Source organism: Dipodomys ordii, unplaced genomic scaffold, assembly GCF_000151885.1.
Source record: "Dipodomys ordii isolate 6190 unplaced genomic scaffold, Dord_2.0 Scaffold78, whole genome shotgun sequence".
NCBI classification, from domain to species: Eukaryota; Metazoa; Chordata; class Mammalia; order Rodentia; family Heteromyidae; genus Dipodomys; species Dipodomys ordii.
Window position 1 is genome coordinate 4,366,434 of NW_012267294.1, and position 20,260 is coordinate 4,386,693.

The 20,260-nt window shown below is 38.5% G+C and overlaps 1 protein-coding gene across 1 annotated transcript in view; it reads left to right on the forward strand.

Moving 5' to 3' along the window:
- Window positions 1–825: 825 nt before the first annotated feature.
- Window positions 826–20,260, forward strand: part of LOC105991963 (15 kDa selenoprotein) — a 41,870-nt gene continuing 22,435 nt past the window's right edge. The window contains exons 1-2 of the mRNA XM_013024759.1: window positions 826–931; window positions 8,336–8,503. Of these exons, the coding sequence (XP_012880213.1) occupies window positions 857–931; window positions 8,336–8,503 (243 nt within the window). The 5' untranslated portion in view covers window positions 826–856. The remainder of the gene's footprint in view (window positions 932–8,335; window positions 8,504–20,260) is intronic.

Sequence of the window (20,260 nt, forward strand, 5' to 3'; positions counted from 1 at the left end):
GGACGCGCCGGGCAGCGCACCGCCGCAGCGACCCCCCTTCTCGCCTCTCCGGTCCCCCGCCCCCAGGCGCCAGCACCGACCCCGCCGGCGTCCGCTTCTGCCCGGCCGGCTCAGCTGCCACCCCCTCCTTCAAGAGCCCGCGCAGCAAACACAGCGCGAGGAGGAGGCTGCCGGGCTCCGTCGGCTGCCTCAACTGCTTCAGTTCTCGACCCCAGTACGTCCGACGGCCCGCCCGCCTTCCTCGCCGGCTGCCTTCCCACCTTCCACGGCTGGCGGACGCGCGCCCTCCACCAGCGCTGCGGCTGCGGCTGCGCCGCCCTCGGCCCCGCCCCTTTCCCATCCCCCGCGGCCACCACGCGCGCGCATCTACGTACGCTGCTCGGCAACCACAGGCTCCACCCCTCCCTCTCCGAGTCGGTGCTGCTCATTGGTTGCAAGAACCCCAGGCGTTCCGCTCAGAGTTCGGTTTACGGTTGGGTTCCTTTTCCACCGGGCTCAACCAAAGCGACATGCGATTGGCTCAAATTAGAGAAAGAGGCAGGGCTGAAACTGGAGGAGGCGGGGCTTCGTGGCTGCCTGACGAAATGTCGTGAATGAAAGGAAGGAGTTCAAGCAAGCGCAAGAATGGGGAATTTAGGAAAGTGCCTGATTTGAGTAATTGAAAGCCCCCGACGACTGTTTTTGCATCCCGTCACCCCGAAGTTCTTACATTCCGTTGGTTAATGTGTGTCTCTCCTGAATAACACAGTCGATGGCAGCGGCCTTTGGCGTCCTGTTTCGAGTCAGGCTCTGGAAGGGACACCCCTTAGCTCTGGGGTCCTCAGCGCATCCCCGAGGTTGACGATAGTTGAGAGCGATGGCGGCCGGGCAGGGCGGGTGGCTCGGGCCGGCGTGTGGGTTGCGGTTGTTGTTGGCGACTGTGCTTCAGGCGGTGAGTGTCGGCCACCCGGAGGCCCGGACAGGAGGAGGCCGGCAGATGGCGTCCCGCGTGGGAGCCGCACCGGGGGTGGGGGGGGGAGGGACCGGGCTTCCGGGCCGGGCCCTGGCCGCCGGGCGACGTGGCTGTAGTTCGGGCTGAGGGTCTGGCCGTCTGCTGACCTGGTCGCTTGCACGGCCCTCATCGCCACGGCGGGGCGGGGTGGGGGCCATGAAGCTGGCAAGGGAGTGGAGGTTTCTTTTAAATTGGGCAGAAAGACACCCTGCGCCCATCCCTACAAGGCCTCTGCATCTTAAAGGAAAAAATCCTCACGCTTTTGGTCCGTTCGAGCAATTCCTGTGTTCCTTTAGCCCCCTTCCTGGTTGATTGGTTTTATTTCGATTTTCTCCATTAGCACATCCCTGTGCTCTTAATCTTTGAAACAGGAAGATCGACTCCCCTCCCTCCCTAAAGTTAACTTATAAGGAGTTTGTAGGCCACGTACGAACTCCTCTGCTGTGTGAATGGTAACATGTGAGGCACTGTGCTCCAGCTTCATTCTTTCGTTCTTTGCTGAGATGGCAGAAGTTTTCTCCCCACATGACTTGACTTTGATGGATACATCGAAGGTTTGGAGGAGTTAGGACTTAAAAGTACCATAGTCCTGGTGCAATCATGTCTGAAGGAGTTTTCAAAGTATCCCTTTTTTATTTTTGGCTACTTGCCCAAAATTCAATTTCTTTTTAGTCTCTAATGAATATCCCAATGTAGTTGTGTTGTTCAGGGACTTGGTAAATCTGGAAATTACTGGGATATCGCTCCCCTAACAAGCTGCCTTTCCCTAATTTGACTCTTTGAAAATTGGTGTTACTGTATAGACCTTCCTCCCCAATAAAAAAAATAATTTAGTGGCTTAAAAATTTTGTTTTTTTCACCCTTCTGTGTGTCAGGGGAGCATTGCTCCTATTTCTCTGGCCTCCTTTATCAACTTTGGAGCTAGTCAGCTGAATTGCAAAGTATAAGAGAATCATCATTTATAGTTGGTAGCTCTGACCACGTAGTTGTTCTTGTGAATTCTCGCTTTCAGTAGACTACAGACTTCACAATAGTCTTGGGACAGTGCTTCAGGAAAGCAAAAACTTAACGAGGTTAAGCTTTGTGGTCTTGCCTTGAAAATCACCTGTGTCATTTCCATCATATAGTACTTGTCAAAGCAAGTCACAAGCTATGTCCATGTTTCAAAGATGAGGGAATAGACTCCCTCTCTACATGGAAGGAATGACAGTGTCACAATGTAAGGAAGTGTGTGTGCCAGGATAGGAGGAATTCATGGCCATTGAACAGTGCACCACGGGGACATTCACAGAATCCCAAGTCAGAAACTTGAAAGGCATCTCTGACTCCTTCCTTTCCTTGTAGACTGTACGTCACATTTTGCCAGGTACCAAATCTTACTGGTTTTACTTTCTAAATGTCTCTGAAATTTGTTGGCAAATTGTTAATCTTTTCATTGGTCCCCAGATCTCTCTCCTGCAGTTTGCCCTTTGAATTATCTCTGTGTGTTTAGGATCCAAATGATTGACTATTCATTTCCCAGTTGCCCAATCAAAAAATTTTTAAATTCTCTTTCCTTTCACTCTTAGAATCAGCCGTTAAACCCTTAAAAAATCTAATTTGTTTGATTCTTTTCCACATGAAGTACTTTTAAGTTCAGGCCAGTATCTTAACTGGCCTGAGATTACCATAAGAGTTTTGCTAACTAGTTTCTTTTATTTTCTCCCTTTCCAATCAAATCTCTACCTTACATTGAGACTGTTCTTTCTAAAATCTATCATAATTGGTACTTTTCCTCTTGATTTTAAGGTAGAGTCTGTCCTGAATGTTCTTTAACAAGGCACTTCCTTGTCTAGGCTTATTTCCCAATATTTGCTCTACTAGGAGAACAAAAAGGTAGAAATGGAAAACTGGAGTCACTTGTATATTTCATATACTGTTATCTCTCACCAGACCATGGAGTGTCTATTACCTAGCAACTGCTTCCTATCCTCTCCTACTCTTCCATCAATATGTGTCTTCAACTTACCTACTTACTCTCTCACCTTTCTTCAAGAAAACTTCTCACTAGCCTAGGTATTAGGAGGCTCTGTACTACATTGGTGATCAGTAGTTTTACTTTCAAGTTCTTTAAACATTCTATTACAATTTGCTGCAAGTTGCATTCTCTTACTAAGTTAATTGGATCTTTCTATAAGGAGAACCAGGTCACGGTTCCTGATTACTGTTTTCTCTCTAGTGACATACATATTATAATACCTGGTCACCTAAGATATTTGATAGATGAGTTAAGGATCCACAAGCAATGATCTGACATTATAGAAGTACTATTTGTAAACTACTATAAACAGTCTGTTACAATTTACTTCATATAGCTCTGTTACATGTCAGTGATTCCAGTTTTAGGTATGTTTGAGAGTTGTGGGAAGAAGAGAGGTTAAAGTCCAGATGTTATATGCTATGATAGGAATCAGCTTATCCATTTACTTGTAAATGTGACTCCACAGATCAGAGCATCTTAACAAAATAATAACCCATCAAATTAAATCCTAGCTACAACTACTATTTTGCTTATGTACAGACATTCTATACACCTCTACCAAACTCTGCCCATTAAATTTGTGATGTTACTTAGTACAGTAACTGACTATAAGGCAAATAATTGACTCTTGTCCTTAATTTTCTTATATTCTCTGTGAAGTATTTAGAATGCATACCTTAAGTCAGATGTAATTTCTCCTGTGTATAGTCTATTATAATTTGTACTTATTTGTACTATATATTTTACATTGCCCCATGATGATTAGAGTGTTGCTAAAGATAATTTTCCTTTAGTTTTTTTCATTGTGCCTCACTTATATTTGTTCATTTAAGTCCCACTAAGGTATAAATGGCCTCCTACTCCTTTGTCTTGTTTCATGCTATCTCCCATCAAGATCACTGCAGTTGCTTTAGAACACTCACTATATAAATTGCTTCTGGAAGTGGCGCTGTGGCCCAAATGGTAGAGCTCTATCCTTGAGCTGAAGAACTAAGGGACAGTGCCCACGTCCAGAGTTCAAGCCCCATGGCTGACAAAAAAAGAAGAATCTAGACATAAGGAAGTAAGATGGCAGCCAAACAATAGGGAATTGTTTCAGCTCTCTCTAACCAGAGATTTGGAGTCCTAACACACACTTCTCGCCAGGAGACTGACAACAAGAGTCTGGACATTTATCCTTATTGAACTGTTTTAACTACTCTAACACTTATTTTTTTATTTATTCCCATCTCGTCTGTAATTAGAAGGGTTCCCAATAAAGAGAAAAAAAATGAAAAGAAGTATAGAGAACTGATGGAAAAACAGAAATTAGAAAAAAAAAACATACATGGATTTCACAGTTGTCTCCAAGGAATAAAACTTGGAGGATATGTTAATTCTGTCTGTATTCCCACCTACTCAGAAGGTAAAAGTACAAGGATCTTGAGTTTGAGACCAATTTAAACAAAAGTAAACAAGGTCCCATCTTAAAAATAAAATATAGAAGCAAAGGGCTAGAAGTAGCTCAAGAGTAGAACAGTTGCCTGGCAAACCTTGGGTCCTGGATTCAGTCTACATCCAGCAATTGTTATAAAAAAGAAAAGGAGGGAAGGAAAAAGGACACCTGTCATCAAGAATTAACTCATATTTTGTTCATTCATTCTCTTGAGTCTTCAGACTAGACTATACAACCTAAAGATTTTTTTTTAACCTAAGAGAGCTATTTATTAAAACTCCTCAGAACTAAGTGGCATTCAATCCTTTCAGATCATATATAATATTTCCTCAGTTAGAATTCTGAGACAATCCATTTCCCTCCCCATTTCTTCATAGGTTCATATCTTGCTCTGTCTTCTAAACAAAGGATAACATTTCAATTGCGAGCAGTTTTTGTTTGTGATAGGTATAATAGTGAGGCATCATGGATGTTGTGTACAATGTGGTAGTAACAGTGTTTAGAGGTTGTTTTAGCCTTTTTTGTTTCTTGTTGCTATAACACAATAGTTGAGACCAGGTCAAGACATTTCAGCTTACATTCCAAAATCTGAAAAGTCCGGGATAGAGCGACTACCTCTGGAGAGGGCCTTATGATGTTTCAACTCATGGTAAAAAGTGGAAGTGGAAGTGACAGCATGAAAAAGAGCCAGCTGCAACTAGCTCATCCATTCCTATAAAAAATGGCTTAGTGTACTCATGAGGACCCCCAATACCACACACACGCCCACATATATCAACACTGCTCCTGGGGACTCATCTTCCATGTGAGATTTGATAAGGACCTGTTCATTTCAGTTAAGGAATAATGCCAAGCTCTTAGCAAAATATCTAGACTGTGCTTCTGGTATACATTATGTTAAGAGTTCATTCTCTGAACTCATCTGTATTCAGTTTGAGATTTGTTCAGAATTATAGGAGAAGATTAAGTTTCTAGAGTGAAGAGACAACTAATATGTGAGTAAGTAAAAGAGTCATGGAAAAGTATGGAATGATTCTGTTAGTTAATTCTGCTTTTAAATAAAGTGAAATTGTTATCAGTCAAGACCTTACTTAAGAATCTCATATAAGAATGGCTAATTATTTTGAAATTTAGTATTTGGCATTAATGTACATATTTACATGTTGTTTAGTTATTTGGGGCAATAAAATACTAGGTGTAACATAGTTTTGAACTTATGTATTTAGCATTTGAATTTTATTTGTGAGGTTGCTTAAACATATGTACTAGATGTTCTTTGATTCAAAACCTTGAATCTGCAACACAATGAAAGAACTGCCTAAAAATAATACCATTTCCTCATGAAACTTAAGAGTTCACAGTATTATTGGAGAGTCAGAAAGCTCTAGATTCACATGTCAGTATTACAATTGGCAGTTTGGGGTAATTATCCACCAATTTTTCAGAGACTAAAAGTACTATGGCTAAAAGTGAGATCTGAATCCTTTAGAGAAGGCTTCCTAGAATAAAGGCACTCATTAGGTTCTTAGAAATAAATAGGAATAGGTAGAAAAAGTGATTAAAAGAATCCTAGTGAGAATGGTATGAGGAGTAAGAGGTTTTGGTGGTGGTGGTGGTAGTTTTTAACTTCAAGATCCTTATATCTAGAAGGTGGTAGGGATTGGAGGAGAAGTAATGAGAAATGATGCCAGCAGGGATTACTTAAGCCACTGAGGAACAAAGGTGTGAGAGCTCGTTAATGGACAGAATTGTGAGAATATATTAAATATAATTAGTTGTGAGGATAGTAAAGAGAGTATGTGGGAGACTAGGTGGTCACAGAAACGGTGCTATTTTTTTTTAAGATACTAAATACATTAGGAGGGCTAGATTTAAGGGAGAAGGCTAAGTTTCAATATAAGGAGATTTTGAATTTGTAATACATGTGCAATATATAAGTCAGAATCAAGTAGGCTATTGTCTTTGAAAGCTTCCTACTCAATAAAAAAGACTTTAAAGCTTTCAGTAATGGCCATAGCTAGTATTTCCTACAGAAAGTAAATCAAAAAGAGTAAAAAATAAGAACTGTGGGAAACAACCACATTTAAGAGATGCACAGAGCTGGGTGCTAGTGCCTCACGCCTGTAATCTAGCTAATCAGGAGGCTGAGATGTGAGGATCATGGTTCAAAGCTAGCTCAGGCAAGAAAGTCCGTGAGACTCTTGTCTCCAATAAACCACCAGAAAACCCGAAGCGGTGCTGTGGCTCAAGTGGTAGCCTTGAGATGAATTGCTGAGGGACAGCACCCAGGCCCAGAGTTAAAGCCCCATGACCGACCGAGGAGAGAGAGAGAGAAATGCACAGAAGACAAAACAAGAAACCGAGGGCAAACCTATAGCAGGCACAGCTGAAAAACAGGTTTCAATGTCTTTGCATTTGACATCTTTTAGCAAATTTAGTGAAATGGTAAATGAGAAACCATTGCAAAATGGCAATCAGCAAGAGCAATTAAAACCATAGGACTTGAATACATAATAAGAATATACAGTGAAATTAAATCCCTGAAATACAGAAATGATAGAATCAAAAGCAGGTACAGGACTGACGTTCAGCAAATAAAGATAAGCCTTGTTCACTGAGAAGGGAAAGAAGAATGGATAAAGGAGGAAAGGTAATGGTTTGGGGTTTGTTGTATTTTTATTTTCTGTGCTGGTAATCAGAGCCTGAACTCAGGGCCTCTTGCTGTCCCTTATCTTTTTTCAGCTCAAGGCTAGTATTCTGTCACTGGAACCACACCTCCCATGTGAATTTTTGCTGGTTAGTTCGAGATAAGAATTCATAGACTTTTCTGCCTGAGCTGGCTATGAATTGTGATCCTCAGATTTCAGCCTCCCAAGTATCTAGGACTATAGTCCTGAGCCATCGGTGCCTGGCTAATGTTTTTGGAAGCCTTTTGTCAATCATTCAGATTGATTTTAGACGTCATTTAATCATTTCAGCATCTGGTTTATGTAGAAACTATTGTTCTTTGCTTTATTAATAAAGAATTTATGACTTAGGGAGGATAGCCTAAGATTATACATCATATATATGGATTGAACTAGTGCCTAAAACCAAAAGTTTGATTTCTGGTATGTTCTATCTTCCCTAATCCCATTCCTTTTCCTACCCTTCCCCTGTGGGATATATCTACACCAAGTTGATGATAATCTGTAGGCCATAAAAACTGGTGTTAAGTCCTTAAAATGAAATGGGAATTAATTTTTCTTATTAGGAAATTCCTTTTTAAACTGAGTGATAAAAGGTATATAATACATGTTTTTAGTTAATCCATTCACTAAACTAAATGATGTCATATTTTTTACAAAAAGCTTGTCAGACACCAGTTGCTCACACTTGTACTTCTACCTACTCAGGAGGTTGGTTATGGTTTGAATCCTGCTGGAGCAGAAAAGTCTGAGATTCTTATTTCTAACGAGCTAAAAGTCAGAAATGAAGCTGTGGCTTAAGTGGTAAAGCATTAGCCTTGAACAGGAAAGGCTAAGGCCCTAATAACCAAAGACTAATGTAAGATTATAGAGTTCAAAAATACTTTAGAGCCAGGCACCAGTGGCTCACGCCTGTAATCCTAGCTACTCAGGAGGCTGAGATCTGAGGATCGAGGTTCACTTATCTCCAATAAACTACTAGAAATCCAGAAGGGGCGCTGCGGTTCAAGCGGTAGAGCGCTCACCTTTAGCTGAAGAGCGCAAGGACAGCACCCAAGCCCAGAGTTCAATCCCCATGACCAACCAAAAAAAAAACTTTAGAATTTGTCTCCAAATGACACTACATAGTTCATCACCAGTGTGTTAGAATTGTTTTTGAAAATCTTACAGAGTTGTGCTTTATTGCTCATTTTTATTTTCAGGTGTCTGCTTTGGGGGCAGAGTTCTCATCAGAGGCATGCAGAGAGTTAGGCTTCTCTAGCAACCTGCTCTGCAGCTCTTGTGATCTACTTGGACAATTCAGCCTCCTTCAGCTGGATCCTGACTGCAGAGGATGCTGTCAGGAGGAAGCACAATTTGAAACCAAAAAGGTACTATTTTCTGTTATTCCTCTTCCATTAGATGGTTCCATTGATCAAAGAAAAAAATGTAAGTGTTTTTCAACTTAAGTATAAAGAAATCTCTGAGCCTAACACTAGTGGTTCATGCCTATAAGCCTAGCTACTCTGAGGTTGAGATTTGATGATCACAGTTAGGAGCCAGATGGAGCAGAGAAATCATTGAGACTCTCTTAGGAAGCAAGAAGCCAGAAATGGCGGTGTAGCTCAACTGGTAGATTGCTAATAGTGAGAAAAAAACCTCAGCCAGATCAAGAGGGCCTGAGTACTGGCACACACATGCACACACATGTGCGCGTGCAAAGAAGTTATCTCTTGCTTTCACGGTTTTTAAAAACCTCAGCTGGTTGTTTTTGTCCTGCCCACTAGGTCAGTCTGTCACCAGGAATGGGTTCTGCAGTGGTTGTCTAGCAGCAAGGAAGCAGAACGACTATTACATATGATCCTGCCCTTCTCCAGACTTCCTTAACTCTGGCCAAATGAAGACAGAGGATAATTAATTAGATACATTTGTCATTATACGAGGAAACTAGTTTTATGAAGAAATCTGAGATTGATGCAAATATATACTACCTGGTACATAATTACAGACAATAAATTATAACAATCTAGTTAATGAATATTAACATACCTGTTGTTCATAATTCTAGATGCCTAACTTCATCTTCTGAAAACTGAGTAAAAGATGGGTAGTTTTGCCCTATAAAACCTGCTGTTTTGAATTATAGTGAATTTGCCCAGGTTTTTTTGTTTGTTTTATATTTTTTTTAATTCTAAAGTAGCTTAAAAAGATTGGGTGTGCTATCCAAGTAAACTTGTCTTAGGCACTAGTGGTGCAGCTCCATGAAAAGCACTTACCTAGTTAAATTAAGGGCACTTGCCCCTAATTCAGTCTCCAGAAATAAAGAACAAATGAAAGAGGCTTAGGGGATTCCTCTTTCAAGGGAGAAAAAAATTTAACATCTCTCTGTAAAGTTTCCTTTTAATTCTCTACTACTTGTACATTTCAAAATGTTTGAGGAGTTAAAGCCCGCAAAGCTTTCAAACACTATTGATAATTTTTCATGGTTAATGTTTAGTTCCAGTGACAAGATCATTTTTATTCTAAATCAGAGATGGGAACCTTTTCTACATGGATGTTTATAACAGCATCGCCAGGCCATACAAAATTTATCATTACAGGCAACAAGAAGCCAAGCAGCCAACAAGAAGCATGTATTTCTGTGTCCCATCATGGACCAGGTGATTTTGTGGCCCTTATATGGCTGAACAGGTGGGGAAGCTTTTGAAGTACCAATAGTATCTATGTGTATGTTGTTCCAGGAGAACTCCATTAAGGAAAAGACATGAATGCTCAAAATGCATGGCAGTTAAACACAACTTTCCATATCTCAGGACTGTCTTAAAGCTTCTCTACATCACCTGGGCTGTGTAATACACTCAAGAACTTTTTATACAGTTCTTGGTCAAAATGGTATATTGCATACTCAAATAATGTGCTACTATATTCAGCCCAGTCAGAATTGAACGATTCCTCAATATGATGAACCTCAAATTCCCAGTGTTCCCCAAACTCTAGCTTTCAGTCTTAACATATTTTCCACTTTATTGATTCACACATACCAGTAATGTATTTTATACTTATATTTAAAATATAGAATTTAATCCATTTAATATGACTCCCTCCTGTCTTTTTTGGTGAGAAAAAGAGGTGTTTAATAATAAACACTTATTTCACATACTCTTCCTTGTACATGAAGGTAAATTGAAAGATTTTACCTTTTGCCTTATACAAAATCTGCCCAAACTATAAACCACCTGCATATAAGAGCTGTTTTTACCTGGTGCCATTTTTTTTCTTTTTTTTTTTTTCTTTTTTTTGTCAGTCGTAGGACTTGAACTCTGGGCCTGGGTGCTGTCCTCAGCTCTTCAGTTCAAGGCTAGTACTCTACCACTTGAGCCACAGCACCACTCTGGTTTTTTGGTGGTTAATTAGAGATAAGAGTCTCAGAGATTTTCCTGACCCAGTTGGCTTTGAACCATGATCCTTAGATCTCAGCCTCTTGAGTAGCTAGGATTACAGACATTAGCTACTGGCACCCGGTGCCATTTTTTTCATTACTCTTTCATACTCTAGTTTTGTGGTGAAAGTTTAGTGAAACCATATTAATTTGGATGGAACTAAAACAGAAAAATAGTTGGAAATGTTAATGGAAGCATAAAAATATGGCATGTTGGACAAGCCTCTGTTTAGATTCAGAGTACATTTAAATTTGAAGTAGTATTCAATTTAATCTGTACAGTATTTCTTTCCAAACTGTTGATACATAATTGTAAGTAATGCAATATATAGTTAGTGCCTATTCTGGGATTTTTGGTTGGTTTTTGTTTTTTGGACCCAGACTCATCAAGGTTCTTGTACCATTTGTTTCTTTTACCTTCAAGACAATTTGTTCTTCCTTGTGTCTTGACTGAATCAAGAAGAGACTTTACCAATGAAGACACTGACCCAATTCAGATACTCAGTGGTATTCTTGGATAAGTCATTTGATTGCTTTGTCTGTATCCTTATCTATAAATTAGAGAAATAGTTATCTCATAGGGTGGTTTTAAGGATGAATGGAATTAATCACATTTACACTGCTTAGAATTGTATCCATCCTATAGATAATAGGTAACTATATTTGCTTCTGTGGTGATGACAGTGGTAGAAGTATGTATCTGATTGGTGATTTTAAAAAAACAAAATATTGAAAACTAAAAAAGCAGTTATTGCTGTTGGCAAAGAAAATAGACCCCTGCTTTTACTATATTTGAGCCCCTGCTTTCACTATATTTGATGTCAGTATAACTTGTGGAGGAGATGGGGAAAAACAAGTCGTTTAAGGATACAGGTGGACCTGTTGCAACAATGAGAAGTAGAAGTTGTCAGGTCGAAAACAAGCTTTACAACGTTGGTGGGCTGGGGGGGGAAGTGGGGGGAGGCTGAGAAGGGATGTGAAGGGTAAACAAAGGAGGAGGCTGCAATGCTTGATAAGAAATTACGCATTATCCTGCCCATGTAATTGTAACCCCTCTGTACAGTATGTTCACAAAAAAAAATTAAATTAAAAAAAGAAAATAGGTAAGACTGTTACAACATGGTATATTTGCCAATGATAAAAACTGAAAACAAAATTTTCCATTCTGTTTTTCAACTTCTGAATCAAAGAGGAATTATCTTATGGTTATAGAACTAGTAATATGAAAACTTGGACTGTTTGCAATTACTTCAGATATAAATTGTGTCAAACAGTCTAGGTTTATATATTTTGAGGACTGACTCTTCTTTCCATCCCACTTTATACTTGGATTAATTTTAATTTTTCAGCTTTATATAATTGCATTATTGTTTTTCTTTTGTAACCTGCCTTGAGATTAATATGCATTCCAAGCCAACCAGAGACAATACAGAGATAATACAGTATTGACATATGCATACTGCTGTAGAAGTTTATCTCTTGTCTTTTTATAACTTCTTGAGATAACTGAATTTTCATTCCCCTTTGTTTCTTACCTTCTTTGTGGCTGTAAACAGATTAATCCAAATTCTTTATTTTGTCATCATAATTACTTTGCCTTGCATATGATTGTTTATGTTACACTATTATGTGCTAAATATTTTGCCTATACTATTTGTTTAATCTGTACAAGCAGCTGATAATGTAAATACTTTCATCCTTATAACAGGAGAATAAATTAGTACATAATCTGCCCAAATTAATATGGCATTTAGATATGAAAAACCAGTTTCGTTGTAGAATCCCAAGCTTCTAAATGTTGGCAGTATTTTTCCTGTGCTCTTAATAAACTTGGTAGTAATACTTGCTTCACAGATTATCTCTAAGTTGCATTAGGTCAATGCAATACCCAGCTTACTTTCTGAAGGTCTGTTTTGTATCTATCAACACTCTTAATAACAGGATTCCCTTATTAACTTGTTTCAAATTATCTAAATTTACCATGGACATAACAGCTCCCAATATACAGTTCAGTTTCTGATTTTAGAGAGAATTGTTTGTTTTTCACAATTAACTATAATGTTGGCTCTAGGTTTGTCAACACAGCTTCTATTATATTAAAGAATGTTCCATGTATTCCTAGCTTCTCCAGAGCTTTTATCATAAAAGGGTATTAGATCTTGTCAAAAGGTTTTTTTTCATTTATTTGAGATTGTGTGGTTCTTGTCCTTACTTCTTTTGATGTATTGTATTACATTTATTGATTTACGCATGTTGAACCAGCATTGCATCCCAATAAATCATACTGTATGATTTTTGTTGATGAATTCGGTTAGCTAGAATTGTATTGAGAAGTTTGCACCTGTTTTCTTAAAAGAGATAGGTCTATTATTCTCTTTTTTAGAGATGTCCCTGTGTATTTTGGGAATGAGTGTAATGCAGGCTTTATAAAATGAGTTTGGTAATGATCCCTTCTTTTCTGTTTCATTGAAGAGTTCAAAGAATATTGGTGTTCTCCTTTAAAGACTTACACAATTCAGCTGTAAATTCATCAGGTCCTGGGATTTTCTTGGATGGGAGGTTTTTTATTGCTATTTCAATTTAATTGTGTGTTATGGGTCTATTTAACTGGTTTATATATCTTGGTTCAGTTTAGGTATATTGATGATCTAAGAATGTATCCATTTCTACCACATTCTCCAGTTTATTGGCCTAGCGACTTCTAAAATATTCCCTTATAATACTTGAGTTCTGCTTGCATCTGTTGTGATATATCCTTTTTCATCTCTGATATTATTTATTTGGGTGGATTCTCTTCTCTTACTCAAATTTACTAGGGGTCTCTCAATTTTGTTCATTTTTTCAAAGAATCAACTGTTTTCTTGAATCTTTCATAGTTTCTTTTTTAGTCTCTGATTCATTTATTTCTTATCTAATTTTTGTTATTTCTTTCCATCTACTGGTTTTGGATTTGTCTTGTTCCTTTTTTTCTAGGCTTGTCTTGTTCTTGTTTTTCTTTAAGGTATATTGTTATAGTATTGATTTGAGATTTCTCTAATTTGCTGATGTGTAGGCACTCATAGCTATAAACATTCTTCAGCATATTGCCTTTGCTATTTCTCAGAGGAGCTGGTATTTTGTGTGTTCGTTTATATTGAATTCCAGAGACATTTGAATTTCCTTTATCTTTTTGATAACCCATTGACCATTCAGCAATGTATTGTTCATTTGAATATTTTCTCTATGATATATTTTGTTATTGAGCTCTAATTTTATTCCATTGTGGTCTGACAAGATACAAGGAGCAGTTTGTTTTCTTGAATTTGCAAGCTTTGTGACCTAGGATATGGTCTATTTTGGAGAAAATTCCCTGGGCTGCCAAGAAGAATGTATAGTTTGATGCTGCTGCGTGAAAGATTCTGTAGAATCTTGATTTAGCTTTGATATTTCTTGGATAAGTTTTTGCCTGGATGCTATCCAAAAGTGACAGTGATGTGTTGAACTCACCAGCTATCAATGTATCTGGATCTAAGTGTGTTTTTAGGCCCAGTATTATTTATTTGATGAAATTGGGAGCTCTAGTATTTGGTGCCCAGATAATTGAGAATTGTTAGGTCCTTCTAAGGGAGGGATCCCTTTATTAATATGTATGTCCTTCTCCATCTCTTCTTACTAATTTTAATTTGAAGTCTGTTTTCTCTGAAATTAGTATTGCTACTTTGGCCTATTTTTGAGGGTTGTTTGCTCAAAAACTTTGTTCTAGCCTTTCCCCTTCACTAGATACTTGTTTTTTTCGGTTAGATATGTCTCTTTGGGCAGCAGATAGATGAGTCTTGCCCTTTAATTCACCCAGCCACCCTATCTTTTGACTGGAGAATTGAACCCATTGATATGAAGAAGTTATGAACTTAGAAGTATGTGATATCTCCTATCATATTACAACTCCTTTTAGGGTTTGTGTCTCTTGTCTTCCTATATCTACTCATCTCTTATGGTCTGTTTTCTTTGCCTATTTCTTGTTCATGTTGGTTTTCTGTATGTAGTACATCTTCAAATGTCTTCTGTAGTGCTGGTTTGGTGACAATAAATTGTTTTTGTTTACTCTTCAGTTATGCACAAAAGTTTGGCTGCATACAGTGTTCTTGGTTGGTAGTTGTTTGTGTTCAGTGCTTGGTATATGCAAGCCCTCGTTGCTGTTCTGGTTTCAGCTAAAAAATCAGTAGTCATTCTAACTGGTTTTCCTTTGTTAGGTAATCAGTCTTTTCTCTCTGACAACTATCCTCTCCTTGATTTCTACTGAACCAGTTTGAATCACAATGTGGTGGTTTGAAGGTTCCTTTCTGGTCTGGTCTGTTAGGTGTTCTAAAGTTTACCTGGATGGGCTGTACCCTTAATTACATGCTTATCTTCCTAAGTACCTAACAGCCAAAAATTAGCTCTTCTGAAGTTCTTTTTACCTTTTTTTGTTGTTGTTTTTTTTTGTTGGTTGGGGGGCCTGACCTCTGGGCCTGGGCACTGTCCCTCAGCTCTTCAGCTCAAGGTTAGCACTCTACCACTTGCCACAGGGCCATTTCCAGCCCTTTTTTTTTTTCTGCTTATGTGGTGCTGAGGAATCAAACCCAGGGCCTCATGCATGCAAGGCAAGCGCTCTACCACTGAGCCACCTTCCCAGCCTGAAGTTCTTATAAACACATTTCTTGTTGCTTGGATTTCTTTTTTTGCATCTTTACCTCTACTATTATATCTATTCTATGTTCAAGTTCCAAGACTGTCTTCCATGTCAATCTTTTCTGCTGGAGAGGCTTTCACTTCAGTTTTTATTTCTCTGTCTTCTGATTGGTTATTTTGCGAGGTTTCTATCTCGCATAGTGCTAAGAGCTGAGCTCAGGGGTGGGACTCTGGCTTGGAACTCTGCTGGATGGGCTAGCCCAACACTCAGCCCTGACGACTGAGCTCTAGGGTGAGACTCAGGTTTGGAATACCATTTGACCCTATCCCCGTTGAGATGGAGGCATCCCTTCACTTAGCACTGGGAGCTGAACACCGCCCTTCCATCCCTCCCTGGATTCCTGATGGAATCCGTTCCTACCATTTTGGTATGGGGCTCACTGGGAAGCCTTATCCTCACTCTTCTTTGACTTAGGCAGACAGGGAGCTAAATAAATCCTCAGTTACCATGGGCTGAGACTAGTGTGGTCTCTGAGGAGCCCCTTGTTGGCGGCTCACTCAAGGACCAATCTCTGATTCAGTCAGCTGGAGGAAGAATTATCTCTTGCCTGGTGTGGGCTGAGACAGTGCAGTGTTAGAATTTCAAGCACAAATCTTTGTCCTTTGTTTTGGCTCCCCCAAGCACCAGTCTGTGATGCAGTCAGCTGGAGGCTAAATCCTCACTTTCCTCAAATCCCATGAGGTATCTTGTTTCTGCTCCTTCCCCCTCTTCTTATGTCCTGTGCCTGCTTTAGATCCTAGGGCTTGTTTTCTCCCCTGCCCTTCTTGCTGGTCTGTCACCTGAGGGTGGTTAGCTTGTGACTCACTGTGTTCAATATTGGGGTGGTCTCCTTCTGGGGTTTCTTATACAGAAGTACTTTTGTTTTACACTGGGCTGTGGGCTTTGGCAGGCTGCTTAAGCAGGTTGCTCCAAGTGCAGGTCTGTGTTGAGATTGGGCTGCCCAAAGCAGAGATCAATGTTGGGTGTGGGTCCATGGAAAACCATGATTCTCAAAAGACAAAGGCAAGGCTACATTAAGAGCTGATCCATGCCATGTTATGAGTTATAGCTGGGGCTACTTCAAGACCAGGTTAGTTGGACAAGGTATTGTTTTATGTTGCTTTTTGTCCACTTTCAGAGATGTAAGTTTTGATAGGTTCTTGTTTCTGATTGAGCAAACAGAAGTCTGATATTTTCCTATCTTTAGTACACCATCTTTGATCTTTCCCCCATAATCTTTCTTTATTTTGATAAAGAGGCATCAAAATACTCATTGACTTTCAATTTACATGGAAATTCTGGAGCCAATTTCAGAGTAATATAGAAGTCAGCTTAAACAGCATTATTCAAGACATTGGCAAAGTTTTAGCTTGAACCTGTCAGAGACAGAATGCTACTGCTGTGTAAAACACAGGAGGATAAAATGGAAGTTTAGCTTACTGGGTGTGAAATTGGAGTGACTAAAGAAATTTCACACTTTTCCTAAAATAGCTTTCCTTTAGTGTTATCTATAACATCAATACATGAACTGATATATACGTATCTTTAAAGATATTCTAATTATAACTTGAAACATTCTTTCCAAAGGAAGTTTAGATGAGTAATGTTTGATAACAGTTGGAAGTTGACATAAATATCACCTAGAATTAGCAGTATTAGTGGCATAAATATTTAATACATGAAATATATTTAATATATGAAATATTTAATATATGAAAGCATCATTCCAACCAATTCAAGTTGATGAACATATAATTCTCATAATAGGTCAGTATTATTAGTACTTACATTTCATATTTGAGTATTAAGCAGACAAAAGGTCATACAGCTAGTGTGTAACTATAAATGAATGTATTTATATAATATTTATTTATTTATTTATTTTTTGGCCCGGTCGTGGGGCCTGAACTCTGGGCCTGGGCACTGTCCCTCAGCTCTTCAGCTCAAGGCTAGCACTCTACCACTTGAGCCACAGCACCACTTCCGGCTTTTTTTTACTTATGTGGTGCTGAGGAATCGAACCCAGGGCCTCGAGCACGCAAGGCAAGTTCTCTACCACTGAGCCACCTTCCCAGCCCTGTATAATATTTTAATGTTTGTTACAGCTATTTATATAAACTGAAAATATTTAAGTTTATTTTTAATTAATGTCATTTATATGACAGTTAAGATCAGCTTCTAAGTATATTAAAACATTCACATATTACAATAATTTAAAGGAAGTGATTCGGGCTGCCTTAAAATTACATTTCCTAGTCATAGCTACCTCAGAGGAAAAAAAAAAGTGTTTCATTTATATATTAAATATTTTTCTCAAAATGGGCTCCAGGAATGCCAAAGTAAGCCAAAAGTCACTCTCCTCTAGGAATGTAAGAACTATGTAATGAAATCTCCCTCTAGAGATTTGAACCTGCCATAATATAGTTTAGAATGTATGCTTATTAGTCCCAAAAAATATATCTACCTAATATTAAGAAGGTTACCACTAAAAGAAGTAAAAAGAAAACAGAAGGAATCAGTAGATCTCTTTGATTTGGTATATCTTGTGATTTTCTTAAAGAATGGTAGTCAGGTTGGTGGCTTGTGTGATCAGAGAGGATAGAAGTTCAGAGCTAGCCAGGGCAGGAAAGTCTGTCACCAATTTACTACTAAAAAGATAGAAATATTGTTGTGGCTCAGAGTGGTAGAGCAGCACTAGCCTTGAGCACAGAAGGTCTGGGACATTGCCCAGGCCCTGAGTTCAAGCTCCAGGACCAGCACAAAACAAAACAAAAAAAGATGATATTAATGCCTCTTTTTTTGCACACAATGTGCCATATTAGCTCAGATCTCATTTTTTCAAGTTAACAGAAATGTAAGTTGTATTTTTCAAAAAATTAGAAGCAAAAAGACCTCTTTTATTGCATTTGATACAGTGAATAGCTTGCCATTTTCTAAAATACATTACTACTAAGAGGTAAGCTGGTATTATTGAAAAATTGTTCCCTAAAATACCAAGGTTAAGGCCTGGGAAGGTGGCTTAGTGGTAGAGTGCTTGCCTTGCATGCATAAGGCCCTGAGTTCGATTCCTCCACACCACATAAACAGAAAAAAAGGGCTGGAAGTGGTGCAGTGGCTCAAGTGGTAGAGCGCTGGCCTTGAGCTGAATAGCTAAGGGACAGTACCCAGGCCCAGAGTTCAGGACCCACAACTGACCCCCCCAAAAAAAAAAATCATGGTTAAAAGTCATTTGTATCTATTTTCTCGTGTTCTCATTTCTCAGATTATTTCCTTTTTTGTTTAAATTTCCTGAGTAGAATTGAAGATATTGTTCCAAATGATGGGCCTACATCATTCATGTGTCAAGCTAAAGTTTAGATGGATTGGTGGTAGTTGGGATTCTATTGTAGTTGGAGGTGGTAGTTGGGATTCTATTAAGTGTATATACAAATCCTACTCATCATGATATCAAAAGAAATCCAGTTCATTTTCTCCCCATAAATTTCATAAAGGTAGAGTTTTCTGATGTAGAATGCAATGGGACATTGTAAAGACAATGCTTCATTTTATTTTATTTCAGTATATTTTCAGTTTGGTTTTTAGTAGAATATTGATTTTATCTTTATAGAAAGATTCTCCCCAGGTATTCTTGCCTTCCTTAGCACCTGATTTCAATTATGGAAAATGTTAACTTTCCAGTCTTGAAGGATTTAAAGATACAAGCAATTCAATAGTATAGTACAATAAAGTTTAAGCTAAATTATCTTCCTTTCACACAAATTCACTACTTCAGGATTTTCAAAAATTCTACTAGGAAGCACCCAAAAATGAATTCAACTCAAAGAGAATAATATTGGCAAAGTATCTTTGTCAGCTTGTTTTGCTAAAATTATAAGAAAATTTATTTCCCTAACCTTCAATATGTATCCATTGTTTGCTTGGTTTTGTTTTTATTTTTTAATGTCTGTCCTGGTACTGGGGTAGGCCTGAGCACTATCACTTAGCATTTTTGGTCAAGGCTGGTGCTCTGCCCCTTGAGCCACACCTCCACTTTTGGCTTTGTTCTGATCAATTGGAGGAGATAAGAGTTTCATGGACTTGCCTAACTGGACTGGCCTCCTGAGTAGGATTACATGCATGAGCTACTACTTCTCAGCTATATCTGTTGATTTGTAAAGAAAAATCCAATCAGAATGGGCATGAAAGTGCTAACATATAGTTTGCTTATATGTTATAAGAAAATCTGCTTTGTAACTTAAATATTACATGTTTTTATTATAGTTTCAGTATCTTTAAGTAGTTCTACAAAGGAGTTACTATTCAGCAAATAAGTCTATAGGTACATTGCATCTTAATCTATATCATGACTTTATTCTCCTCCATCACTCCCAACCCCTCCCTTCCCTTTTTTTAGTTTCATGGAATATGCATTGGATATTATGACTGTGTTCTTCCCCACCTTCATTCATCTGCCCTCCTCCGCTGACCCCCCCATATTGTGGCCAGTTTTCTGGTATTCATTTTGTTGGACTTTGAATTCATTTTTCTAAGAAATTACACCAGTTAAATACCACATTTCAGTTAATATGTTTATATATGTGTGTGTATATACTTGCATACAACCATATGTATTTAATTTAATATTTATAAATTAGATCTAGCTTCTATATCCTTTGTCTCTCTGACCTTGACATATTTCACTTAATCTAACTTTTTTCTAGGTCCACCTATTTATTTCTTTGCAAATGATGTAATATCATTTTTTCTCTAATGGATGGATAAAAATCCATTGTGTATATATACAACATTTTCTTGATCCATTTGTCCATTGAGGAGCATCTATGCACTATTTCTTGGCTATGTTGAGTACTACAGTGATGAACATGGTTGTACAAGTGACTTGACTTTACCCTGAATAAATGCCCCAAGTTTTGGTATTGTTGAATCTTACAGTAGTTCTATGTTTAGCTCTTTGAAGAATCTCCAAATAGCTTTCCAGAGTAGTTGAACAAATATACATCCTTACCCATACTGTATTAGAAT